This window comes from Mus musculus, chromosome 6 (genome assembly GCF_000001635.26).
Source record: "Mus musculus strain C57BL/6J chromosome 6, GRCm38.p6 C57BL/6J".
Classification (NCBI taxonomy): domain Eukaryota; kingdom Metazoa; phylum Chordata; class Mammalia; order Rodentia; family Muridae; genus Mus; species Mus musculus.
Window position 1 is genome coordinate 39,602,389 of NC_000072.6, and position 13,029 is coordinate 39,615,417.

The following is a 13,029-nucleotide window of genomic DNA, read 5'->3' on the forward strand; positions in this document are numbered from 1 at the left end:
ATTCATAATCCGGAGATAAGTTGTATGGAAAACTATCATGTATGATACCCTGAATAATGACTTGTAATTACACATGGTCATTTAGGAAGCCAGTTTGTAAATACAGGATAATTTTTGTTCAGCTGAGGAAGCTATGGATCAGAGAGTGCTAAGTCCTGGCAGCATGTTTAGGTTGGAGAGGCACATACAACAGAAAGGCCAGAATGGACCCCTCAGGCCCCTGCCCTCCTGCCAGATACCCTTCATATTGTTCTCACGGTTTCCAGGTATGGAGTGTTAAGGCCATCATCTTTTTTTTTTTTTCTCCTGAAAACTGTCTAGTAGTTTGATATATTTTGTCCGAGGTTATTTCAAGTGTTTTTTTTTTTTTTTTCAAAACGGAGATCCTGAAATTAAATGCATAAAGTCGTTGGGTTAACACCAGCTCTGAGTGAACACATACCAGTTCACTTTCAGATGTGTTTGTGGACAAAAGTCTGTTACTATAGAAAGGCTGTGATTGCCAGCTGTGTCACAAGGGAAAAAAACAGTTCTGAGATGACTTCTACACATCCACTTGCTTTAAAATTTTAAATTAGACTTTCAACTGTATGGATACACAGAGAACAGTCACTTTAAACCAAAGATGCAGGTCACAACACTGTTAAATGTTTGAGGATCTTCACCAAAACTGGACAAAGACTCTATCACAAGCTGGCTCGACCATGCAGGGATTCGGCAACTTCATCTCTACCCATCAAGCAGCAAGCAACATTATGGAACTAATTATGCATCTTAGCCTGAAAATGACCGTCAACAGCCAGCGCCTACTGTTGTTGGATGGCAATGCTAGAAAAATAATCTTAAGGTTTCTCCATGCAGTCAATCTTTATTATAGCAGTATTCGCATATTCACATCAATTACATAGCACTTTTTGGGGGGTTGGGCTTTTTTCTTTAAATATAATACAGAGTTTTTAAATAACTTTACACAGAAATAAATTTCTTCAATTTGATTTTCAGCTATCTTTTTTTATTTATTTCTCCATGCTTTCTATCCAAACTGAACAATATTTTCCATTATACAAATTTACATGAGAAAAACTCCAAAGTACAAATGAAGGGACCTGAGCAGGAAGGAACTAAAGAATTAGGGAGTAGGTATAGGGAACAAACAAAATTCAAGCAAACATTGAGGGATAAGGGATAAGAGACATCATCCATTTGATTGAAAATAAATGTCTTTTTCTTATGAATTGAAAAATAAGCTTTAAAAATAGTTACTCCATTATAATTTTTGCAAAGCAGGTATAGAGAGGTCTGTGGATAATGAAAAAGTCCCCATCTTTTCACTGGGCACACCCCAGACTCCATGAGAACCTTTTCAATGCTTGAGTGGAACTGAAGTGACATAAACCCAACCTTTGGCAGTTACAGACAAGAGGAATGTATATGGGTTGCCATAGGTGCGGGTGGTGAAACAGGAGCCATAGGAATTCACTGCATTTCAAACAGGAAGCATTTCCTCCCCTCTCCCTTACTGGAGTGGAGACTTGTCCTCAGACCAAGAAGTACGGGTGACCTTTTAGGGTGAGGCTTGGTAGATGGCTAGAGCTGTCTCCTTTTTCCTGGTCTAAAGCCCAAGAGTGGTCTATTTAATAGAATTGAAGAGACACGATGAATGGTGAAGTCCATCCCCTGATCAGTTAGTTTCTGACTATCTTAGGAGAGACAAGTGCTGTAGAAGCAAAGGGTCGGAAGAGCAGCCAGCAATGGGAATACCATAAATTCTGCTACTGGGACACAGGCCATCAAATAAGGTGACATTGAAAGCCAAACCAAAGTTGTGTTGTGGAATGGCCAAGGAGATGACCCAGTGAAAAGTGTTTTCAAATAAAGGGAAGAAGAGTACAGCACACACACATACCTGGTATGTAAACTAATACAAAATGAAGATAAATAAGACATTAAGGTTAGCCACTTAAACTGGTAGTTAACATGAATAAAAAGGCATATGTTCTCATAGCTGGTTTTAGTCAGCAATGGAACATACATAAATGTATTAGAAAGGAATGATTTAAAAGAAGTTCACAGCTTAGAATAAGCACACTTATTGCACTCTTACATTGTATTCAGGTGATTATAGTTCATCTCCACCCTTAGTTTTCTCCGAAGCCCAAGGTTTATGTGTCACCCTGCCTTATTTTGGTCCATTTTCCTCCATTTACGCCTAGTCTGTGAGCTTTGTCTGCATATGCTAGTTTGCAGTTTCTTCATGTAACTCACAGCCCAGCCAAACACACGGGTTCAACAGTCTTAAAACAACAGTGATTTCCAAGGCAACAAGAGAACTACATAACTCCTACAACTCTGTAAACACACCCCTCATGTGCTTCCCGTCTGTCTCCCCTGTGGACATGGTAGATGGGAACCCGCAATTGTGGGCGCTGGATATGGTACTCAGCCTGCCAGGAAAAGCAAATCATTTGCACAAAATGTTTTTTGATGCTAACAAGAATAAATATATCTCAGTTCTGTTTTCAAAGAGCACTTCAATCTACAGAATTCTTTACAAAAAATGTACCACAAAAAACCAAAAACAAAACAAACACACTGGCTGTTGTCCTCATGCACAACTGGTTATATAGCTGCAACTAGTCAAACCAGGTAAATAAAAGTAAACAGTTTAGCGAGACTGAGTTATTCATACAAGGGGCAGCTGAAATCGTGGAGACTGAGACAAAGGACGCACATCTCTCACTTTACTAAAGTGGTAATAAGGTGTTTGTGTATTTGTGTGTATGTTTTAACTGTTAACATTTTATTTCCTGGGAAATGTGGCTTAGTGGTAGAACCCTTGCCTAGTGCATACAAGACCCTCGCTGCAAACCCACTGAAAAGAAAAAAAATTAGGATGTCAGATTCCACCTCAAAAGTATCTTATAGGAACTGTTAATTTTTCCTTTCAAATGACAAAAGTTAGGACTAAATTTCCATTTAAATGTCTGTCAAAATGGAAGTAAAAATAAATGATCTGAAACTATTAAAGTTATTGTCCAGTCAACTGATACAACCCCCAAAACACACTGGCCATTTTGGCCCCTTCTGGCATCAGTAATTCATCTTGGTGTCTGAGTGAAACAGCTAGAGGACAACTGAGGAAAGCACAATGTCTTGGGGATGGTGAGGACAGAAGATGCAAGTCCCATAGCATGGAGTGTCCAGCTGACACACACTGACCAGGTCTCTCACTATTCTATTGTCCCTTTATAGAAGACACTTCAGAGACAGCCCCCTGCCTTCCATCATGTGCTGGAGCAGTCAGTAGCACTAGCCAACTTCATTTGCAAACAGGACTTGGGAGGCAAGTTTACACTTGAAGCTCTGAGAACTCAGTATCTAAGTTGGCAGCATTTCTCTGAAAACAAATCAGATGCACAATTTGTTGTTGTTTTCTCTCTCTGAGTTAGTACATGATTGCTGCTCAGCACATACTATTTCAAAACTAAACTACAGCAGTATCTTAAAATGTCAAACATTTTGTATAAAATTTCCATGCTTTGAGGAGCCCGTGGGAGTAGAAAAGGTTTCTCTAGAAATGTCACTGGACTGTATCTCAGCCTAGCTGCTCTATGTGGTAAATATTTCTGGCTACACTAGGGATTATGTGCTTTAAAAAAATATTTCACTGAAAATTTACCATTTTCTTATTTTTCAAATGTGAATTGGCTATAAACTCTTTAGTGCATTTATCTTCGCAGTCTAAATTGCACTCTAAAAATATTATCCCAGCTGAGTTAAACCAGACTGGCCACTCTCTTCGTAAATCACTGATTTCTGCTAAAATGTTAGCTTTTTTATTGCATCATGAAGGCACAGTAAGATCATTTGGCAAATTGTCAAGATATTTTTCTAGAGCCTCCCTACACCATTTCACTCCTGTAAGCGTCCTGCTGTTTCTACTCACAGTGACCTCTCCATCTCTGGCTATGGTTTTAAAAATAGCTTATTGGTTGACATCTGCTGGTCAAGGTGCTGATAAACTAGTACTAACAATGCCAACGTGGACAAAGAAGCGAATCGTAGGAAAAAAGGGTATCCTTCCGCCCTCTTAGCTGGGCAGTCTCTTCAGATGAGTATCTGTGCATGTGACAAAGCTGTGGCCAACTCACTTTGAAGGCATACAGTTTTGCCAAACCTACTCCTAAAAAGTAGAATTATATCATGGCTAGCAAAGTGTTACCATAACTACTTAACTTCATGCGACTGACTTAAGCTTAGGATTCTGAAATCTATTAAGCAGACTCTGGCACCAATTCCAACAACAGATACTCTGAGCTACACCTTTAAAGAAAAACATCTTTAAACAGAATCACTGCTTAAATGTATAATGCCCTTTAGGACAAAAACAAGTGCTCAGCTACAATACACACGAAAGGAACCATCTTAAATCACCTTCATGTTCGAGCGCTCCTGACTCTTCATACTTTAAATAAATAACTATTCATTACCTCATTCTGAGGAGGTAGGGTTTTTTTTTTTTTTTAAGAAGTCACCTGAACCCTGAACTGTTTCCAACTAAAGCTAGATGCTGAGGTCTGCAAGAGGCAGGAGGTGGGTGTGCAGTGGGGACAGGTGAGATCTGCAGAGGGACGAACAGCAGCTCTGACAGTGTCTGACAAGCACAAGACAACATCGTGTGATCAAAGGGGCGGGGCTGCACCAAGACAGGAAGTATTTACAAGGTTTCTGGTTGACAGAGCTGAAGTCTTAAATCATGTCTTTACAGAATGCTTTCTCCCCTACCAGCATACATCTAGCATACAGTTTATATCAGATTGTCTTTTAGGATGCCTCATTATGCCCTCCTAACCTCAAATACAGAAATGGGCTGTTCAGGAACCAAATCCAACAAGTCACAGAGAATCTTTGTTGAAGATGCATATAAGTACGAACTGGATATTCTATTTGCAAATTCCTTCTATAAACTACATTTTGAGGTTAATAATATCTTAGTGGTAGAGTTTGGGTCCTGTAGCTTAACAATGAGAAAGTTCATGAGGAATACTACTTATTTAAAAACAGTCCTATATAGTTGCACTCAAACCTTTCAAAGACTTCACTCCAAACAAAACAAAGCAGATCTCACGAGGCACTGCAGCCACTTCATGGGCCGACAGCTGCAGCCCTCTGGGATGAGTGAAGCAGCCACACTGTCTATACAGTTACTCATAAAGCGCTCTGCACAAACACGGACTTCCTTGTATTTTCCGAGGAGCTCAACAAGATTATCTGCAGTCTTAAAAAAAAAAAAAAAAAAAAAAGAAGGAAAGAAAACCCCACAAAAGAAACCTTTTTTTATGTTGTTTGCAAATGATAAAAAAAATCTATTTGATAGAAAATAAGAAGGAAGGTTTAAATATTTATTTCTATCTTTTATATTCTCTATTTAAAAAGAAAATCTCACAATACCCTGAGCCTGGTTTCTGGGCACAGCTTCGTTTAATATCAACTCTACTTTCTCATTTCAAGTGAGACATCACCCTATACTAAAATGAGAAAGAAGTCTGTCCCTTTGCACTCTGTCTAGACCACTTCCATGCTGCGTACACGCCCCACCCTCCAGCACTGAGGGGCTCCTCCACCAAGGCCAGCCTTCAAAGCTCCCATTCTTCAGCAGGCCCGAAATGTGCAACTGTGGCCGAAGCCTACCTAGCTCTTTCTAGCTAATCCTGGGTAAAGGGAACAAAGCCACATTAAGAAGTATTTAAAAGGGTAATGACGCCTTTCAATGTGGCACATCATATGGAGAGGCTATTTTTCATATCAAGCACAATTATCTTCTCAGCTCTGAAACATTTGAAGACTTTGCTCTGTTTATGTAAGACTTAAAAACACATTGTTGCTAACTGGTTAATAACTTCAGAATATTTTTCAATTTACTGGGAATATATAAAACTTCCAGTAGGCCTTCCTTTGATGATACTTTAGTTATTTTTTATTATCAACTAATTAATTTTGTTTTTTTTGAGAGAGGGTTTTTGTGTGTGTAGCCCTGGCTATCCTGGAACTAGCGCTGCAGACTAGGCAGGCCTTGTATTCACAGAGATTTACCTCATTCTGATTGCTGAGTTGCTTGGATTAAAGGTGCACACTACCACCACCACCACCACAGTCTGGCAATGAGTTTAGCAAAATCCATCTAACTTGCTGTGAGTAGGCTTAAATACATAGTGGTATCAATTATAATTTGAACTTTAAAAATAACTCAAAATTCCATTTTATTTTAGATTCGCTAGTATTTTGGAAGTTCTTGGCTTGAAGTTGCTAAGTACATCTCCTTAAATTTGCACGTATAAATCCTGGAGATTCAAGATTCCTGGCTCTGAGAGGTACTGGTCATCAATCCATCCAGTTGTTTTCTTTACTACTATGGTGATTTTTATTTATATTACCTGTAAGTAAAGGCTAAGGAGAACTGTGACGAGGTGATACTTTTGATCTGTGCAAAGATAAGATTTAGGGTTCTAGAAGAACAGCTGGGGACAGGCTTCCTGCTCTCCTGCAACTCCAATGTCCCTAATAGTTGCATTGCCAGCTAGGGAGCTCAGGGACCGATTACCCAACCTTTTGAAGACCAGGCTTGGGGAAAACAGGAAGAGGGAGAATGAATGGAGACGCCACCACGTTTATTTTAGGTTGCATATTATAGATAAAAGACTAGAAAGAGGATGTAGGATGTAGTGTAGGAGTTAAGTTGGAAGAAACAATGGGATTGTTAGCAAAGATGTTAGTGTGGATCCAGCAAGTACCATTTATTTAAAAAGTATAAATAATTGTCATTATGCTAAGATTCCCCATAATTTTTAGGTAGAGAAAAGGATAATAATTATTCTTTAAAAGTTGTTTACAATTAACAAAAATATAATTTTCAGGGTATATAGTCTTGTGGGAAGTACTCATTTATTCCAATTAAAACTGAAAATTATTTTCTTCTTTTAAATAAAAATAGAAGAAACTCAGAAATTAAAACCTGTACCTTACATTTAAATTACACAAGTGTCTCACATTCAAAACTGTCAGTAAGCAGTTTTGTAGGCTTTTAATTAGGTGTTGTCCACGGTGTTTTATGTCCTGGACAAAGGAGCCACGTAAGTATTTGGTGACTGGAAGAGCTGAGAGGAAGATATGGACTGTATTTTCCTGAGAATTTGCTACATTGAGGAGGAAACAATCCCCCAACCCTCTCCTCAATTGCTGGACCCAATGAGAAAAGAAGGCAATGTGTGCCAGCACTGAGCAGCCTGAGTGGTTAGGCGGAGCCCAGTGAGCAAGGCAACCCGAGGTGAGAGAGCTGGAGGTGAGGAAGAAGATGCAGCACCCCCTTTTCTCTGCCCCGAGGCAGGCTCTCCTCAACTCTCCCCCACCACTTAACTGTAAAAAGCTTCGCTGTGACAGCAGCTGCTGAGGACTGAACAGGCGCTACACAAGGGAATGCTGCATTTACTCCATCCCTCAGAAATGAACGGTGCTGGACAGGGAAAGTGCTCCACAACATAATCCCAGAATAGGCAAGAACGATGCTTGGTGATGGAAATCGCCCCATCAGATGACCAGCCACAGGCTGATCTGGTGGTTAGAAGGGCAAAGTCGACTGGCAGACTTTCCATAGCAATTTTCCCAAGCTGCAGCAGCAAATTCTTTCCATCATGCCTGACCACCAAAAGGGCAGAATTCAGGGTCTCTCCTCTTTCTTCTTGGGAATGGGCAGACTTGTATGCACGTGATAGTTATGTTGAAGAAGAAACACGGGCAGCAGAGAATTCTGGTTCCTAAAACATTCTTCCCTCTTTTGTTGAATAGGAAATTCCATTCTGTTCCACATGAACTTATGCATTGAAAATTTTGTATCTTTAAAAAATTTTTTGAGGAACAGAACTGTGTTTTGATGTTAACAAACTGTATGAACACAAGACTTAAGAAATAAAGAGTAGATGCTGCCATGATGGACTGGCTACTTGAAGGCTGCAAATTCTCCTGTAGAGGGAGGACAAGAGCTGATTTTAAAACGTCATCTTGAAAGAACTTCAAGACAGAAAAGCCTTATTTGGGTCTCACTGAAAGGTGATCAGCTAAATATATTACAAACCTTGTAACATAAGTCACTAGTTTAAACCTTGAGTCATTGGAATCCACAAAAAACAATTCAGCCACATCAAGAAAATAACAAGCTACGGAGAATGTCCCAGCTGGGTACCACGCTGCGGGGCAGCCTCAAACTCACAGCCTTGGCAGGCCTCACACAGCCACCTTTCTACTTTCCTTTTGCTTTTTTTTTTAAAAGATTTACGTACTTTTTGTATATGAGTACACTGTGCTATTTTCAGACACACCAGAAAACGGCATCAGGTCCCATTACAGATGGTTGTGAGCCACCTTGTGATTGCTGGGAATTGAAATCAGGACCTCTGGAAGACAATCAGTGCTTTTAACCTCCAGCCCCTGAGCCATCTCTCTAGCCTCATTTTTTTTTTTTTTTTTTTAAAGACGGGGTTTCTCTGTGTGGTCTTGGGTGTCCTGGAACTAGCTCTGTAGTCCAGGCTGGTCTCAATTTACAGAGATCTGCCTGCCTCTGTCTCCAAGTGCCGGGATAAAAGGCATGCCCCATCCACCACCTGAGTCATATTGGTAGCCCCAGCTACTTGACTTTGTAAGTTCTGTCATTGACTTTTTTATTTTAAAGAATATCTTGCTATATAGATGACCTCGAACCCATGACCTTCTGCCTTAGACTCCTGAATATTATTACATCTGATATTTTTCTCTTACTAGGAATAACCTCTCCAGTGTTTAATTTCTGTCAGATTTGGACTGGTTGCTAGGGAATGTTGGTATGTCTCATATGGAGCAGACTGTTAATGACTGGTGGACTGAATCCTAAGATTTATATGCTGAGAAGATCAGCACGATGGTCTTGACCTTGCCACCCTCTTGTCTCCCTGCCATCTTTCTTAGCACTCTAATCACATTTTAATCATTAAAGTTTGCTTTCCTAGCCTGAACACAACTAACTGGGCTACAGACAGTCATATTATCTCTTTCCGTCAAGGATTATTTTTAATGATTATCTAACAAAGGCATTGTTGAGCCAAAAGACCAAAGAAGGAAGCCAGGTATAGTGGTTCCTGCTTATAATCCCAGCACTTGGCAGGTACTGGTAGGGAAATCCCAAGTTCCAGGCCAGCCTGGGATGTACAGGGAATCTGTTTTTCAGATGGGCAAGTTGCTAAGTGGTCTGGAAACTTGCTCCAAATCACACAACTTAAAAAATAAATAAATAAAAAGGCCCAGAACAAAACAGTAGGGTATAATCCTTTATGAGAAGAAACTAGAACTCTTAGCAAAACAATATAAAACCAAAACAGCACCACTAAGAAAAATATACAGAAAGGGAGAGTGATTTAACTCTAGTGCTTCCAAGTTCTCTGTGTCTGTTACCTACAAATTTTATCTGCCACATTTTAACATTCTTCCTTTTGGGCTAATTTCCCAGTGAGCCAAATGGGGAGGGGGAAATCAATTCCTATGCATTCTGTGGGGTACTGCTTGAGTGCTTATGGGACAGCACATGAGTTTCTGAGCAGCTTGAGAGAGCTTAAAAATGCCAATGCTGACAAGCTAATAAAGAAAGGAGAAAAGAGGAGGAAGCCAGGAAGGGAGCGAAGGATGGAGTATGAGCGAGTCACATGAAGACGGTAGGGCATGAGGGGTGGCAGGGGTGAGCAGAAAGACAATGGACAAGGATAGGAACACACTAGTAAGAGGTATGCTGGGAGAGAAAGAGCTCCATTAAAAAATCCTTTCATGTTCTGCGTTTCATATGCTTAAAATGTTTGAGTGTTCTATGGACCAAGTAAATTTTGTAATAACTCCGTTAGCTAAGTACAACACCACCTACCAGTAAACTCATCTTTATGGCACCAAAGATTTAGAAATCCTGAGTTTTGATGGCTTCTAATATATCACACTGTGTTATATCTTTTTTCTCATTTCCTTTTCCCATACTGGTGATCAAACACTATGCAAACACTTGCACGTTCTATAGAGTAATCTACCACTGAGCTATGTCCCCAGTCCTAAGTTTTCTGAGACAGGGTCTTTATGTAAGCCAGTCATGCCCTGAACTTGTGACCCCCAATTCCACTGTGCTGGTGGTTTCTTTTGTTTGTTTGTTTGTTTGTTTTTATATGAGAAAGGTTCTCTTATATTTAGAACCATGAATCAGTATGTAAGATTACAATGGCTTTCTTACTTATCCAAACGAGGGACAAAAGGTAGATCATAATAATTAACAGGCAGTTTCCTTATATGAAATCTAACAGTGTGGGGAAAGCAAATATTTCATAAGTTTATCTGTGGTACTTACAAACTCAATTATCATTAAAGTTTTCCCAATTCTCTGCTTTATTGTTTTCAAAGGAGAATAACATGTATGTAAGAATAATGTCTGTTGAGTAATTTTTGCTTTGGGTTTTATTTAAGCATTATCATAAGTCTAAATTGAGTAACTGAGTATCAATAGGCTTTGGTTTCTAGGTGACTATAAAGTAGAGATTTTTTTTTAAAGACCACATGATTCCACTTTTCTGCTTTTAGATTCTAAGTCACAGGAAAGTTATACTTCATCATGGTTATATCACACTCATTTTTCTATACATAAAAATGTAAACATTAGAGGTACATGCCACTGTGGAATGCAAGAAGAGTATTGGCTGGTCACCATGGCTGGGATCTTTCTGGACAAAGACTATCAACAAGAAAGCTTATGAGACACAGGCTGAGTAACGGCTGTAAGTCCACCAAGAAGGCAGGGATAACCTGATAACCTAACAGACCATCACTTGCTTGTTTGGTAACTAATTATTTAAAGAAGTAAAACAGAAACAAAGAGCAAACACCTTAAAGATCCTCATAATTTTGTAAAGTTTTCTTTTGGGGAAGGAAGTGAGAATAAAGGGCAAGGCATTTGCAAAAGAAATTTGACTTTTACACGTGTCGCCATCTTTAACATATAAATATCATCTAAAAAGAACCTTAACTTATACTTCTCCACTAAAATCCAACATGAAGTCATTTACCTATGTCAAATGTGCCAATGTGATATTTTTGGCACTCACATTCATAATTTATTAAAGGAAATGATCTATTTCTTCAAGGAAATAAAGGACTTCCACACACTCTAAACTATAGTAAGGAGAAATGCCTAGAGGGAAATAGAAAGCATGAGGCTGGGATTATTTGGCTATTATCTGTCAGCTCGCACAGCGGACAGAGGCTAGCCTACTGTGTACCTCCCACCTGTGAACAGGCAGAGGGAAGCCTTCCTCTGGAGTCCCTATGACAAATGACAGTTAATAAAGAGAGTTGCATGAGCAAACTGAGAGAAACCTCGAGCTTAGTAACTGGAACGGCCAAGTGAAGAAAACAAACTCAGAATAGGAGGTAAACACCTCTGGAAGGGGCGCTGAAAATGCTTTGCAGTGTTTGTGCATTTGTATGAATTGATGCTGAAAATTCAATGTTCAGCATAATTCTAAGATTTGGAAAGCAATTTCTAAGTTTTTAAACACAAACATTCTTTGGCTCACCTGTAAATAACAGAGTATCCTACTTAATTTAAATATAAGGGAACCTGTTCATTTGTTTTTGTTGCTACCTTACTTTAATGTCTCACTCAGGGTGTTTCAGTGGACTGGAAACCCACCATATCCCCCTGCTTGGATGGGTGTTTTCGGAGAAGCACAAGCATACAGACTAAAATCTTCTGTTTGGAAACCAGCCCGATTCAAGGAAGGTTCTGATGCACTGCGGTGAATTTTTGGCAATGAGCGGGCCAGCAGCTCAATGGAGGCGAGAATCTGTAAGAAAAAAGGGGGAGGAAGGGGACAAAACAGAAGACAAGAAAAAGCAGAGTGCAGAATAAAAATCTGGGTAGGATAAATTTTTAAGAGCTCATCATACTTAGAATGAGATTCTACTTGAGCATTGTTTTCTGTTTGATTGATGAACAAAGAGAAACTGGGTATTTTCCCACCTGCACAAAAGTAAAAAAAGCTAGCTAGCCCAGTAACAATGGCTTTATATACATACACAGATGAATGAATACGTCACTCAGTTTGTGTTTGCTTGTATTTCAGATCATTTACTAGTCTTGAAATGAATGGTAAGTAAAAATTTAATTACAAACCTAAAACTCTGGCTCTAGGGGACAGAATACCTTCCTTTCTTCTTCCTAGGCACTTCAGCACATGCACACATGCACACCCATACTGCCACACAAATCTTTTTAAAGATGATGTTAGGTGTTGTAGCATACACCTTTAATTCCAGCACCCACTGAGGCAGAGGCAGGTGGATGTCTGTGAATTTCAGGCTAACCCAGGCTACAAACTGAGTCCCAGGTCAGTTGAAGTAAGACCCTTTATATAGTATATAGTTATAGTATGAGTATAATTTAAAAAACAACAAAATTAATGACATAGTATTAATATATAGTAAAATAATATATAGGTATATAATTAAAAATTTAATAAATACATAAAAAAGTTTAAAAATCTAGCATAAAGAAAATGTACAATCTGTTTTTTTTTAACCATCAAGAATGACCCCTGGTCAAAAGTGTAAGGAGAAAAGTAAATGGTCAGAGGCAACATAGTATAAGCTACTAAGGCACAATGAGTACAAAGCAGAGACTCCAAGTGCGTTACTGGTATAAAAATAGGGAAAAACCCGAAATCAAGACCACTCTCGTTCATTTTTTCCATTGTTTATAAACTCATAATGTTATTTTTGTTAACTATTTGAACTTTTGTGAAAGGATTCGAAGATCAAAGGTTTGAGAACTCTGGGTAGCGAGATAGCAGGGTTCCCATGGCTCACAGCTGCTACAGCTCCAGTCCCAGGGGGCCTTTCTCCCAGTCTCCAGGTGCACCAGGCACACAAATGGCACACACATCATACGCAAGCAAAACACTCAGACACAAAGTAAAA

At 39.3% G+C, this 13,029-nt stretch overlaps 1 protein-coding gene across 12 annotated transcripts in view; it reads right to left on the reverse strand.

Moving 5' to 3' along the window:
* Positions 1-842: 842 nt before the first annotated feature.
* Braf (Braf transforming gene) overlaps positions 843-13,029 on the reverse strand; it is a 122,428-nt gene continuing 110,241 nt past the window's right edge. For 10 of the 12 annotated variants that reach the window (XM_006505358.4, XM_006505355.4, XM_006505353.4 and 7 more), the window contains 2 exons: positions 11,744-11,897; positions 843-8,016 (listed from right to left, as the gene is read on the reverse strand). In XM_006505358.4, the coding sequence (XP_006505421.1) occupies positions 7,994-8,016; positions 11,744-11,897 (177 nt within the window). In that variant the 3' untranslated portion in view covers positions 843-7,993. The remainder of the gene's footprint in view (positions 8,017-11,743; positions 11,898-13,029) is intronic. The other 2 variants (NM_139294.5, XM_011241137.2) reach the window with 2 other exon arrangements.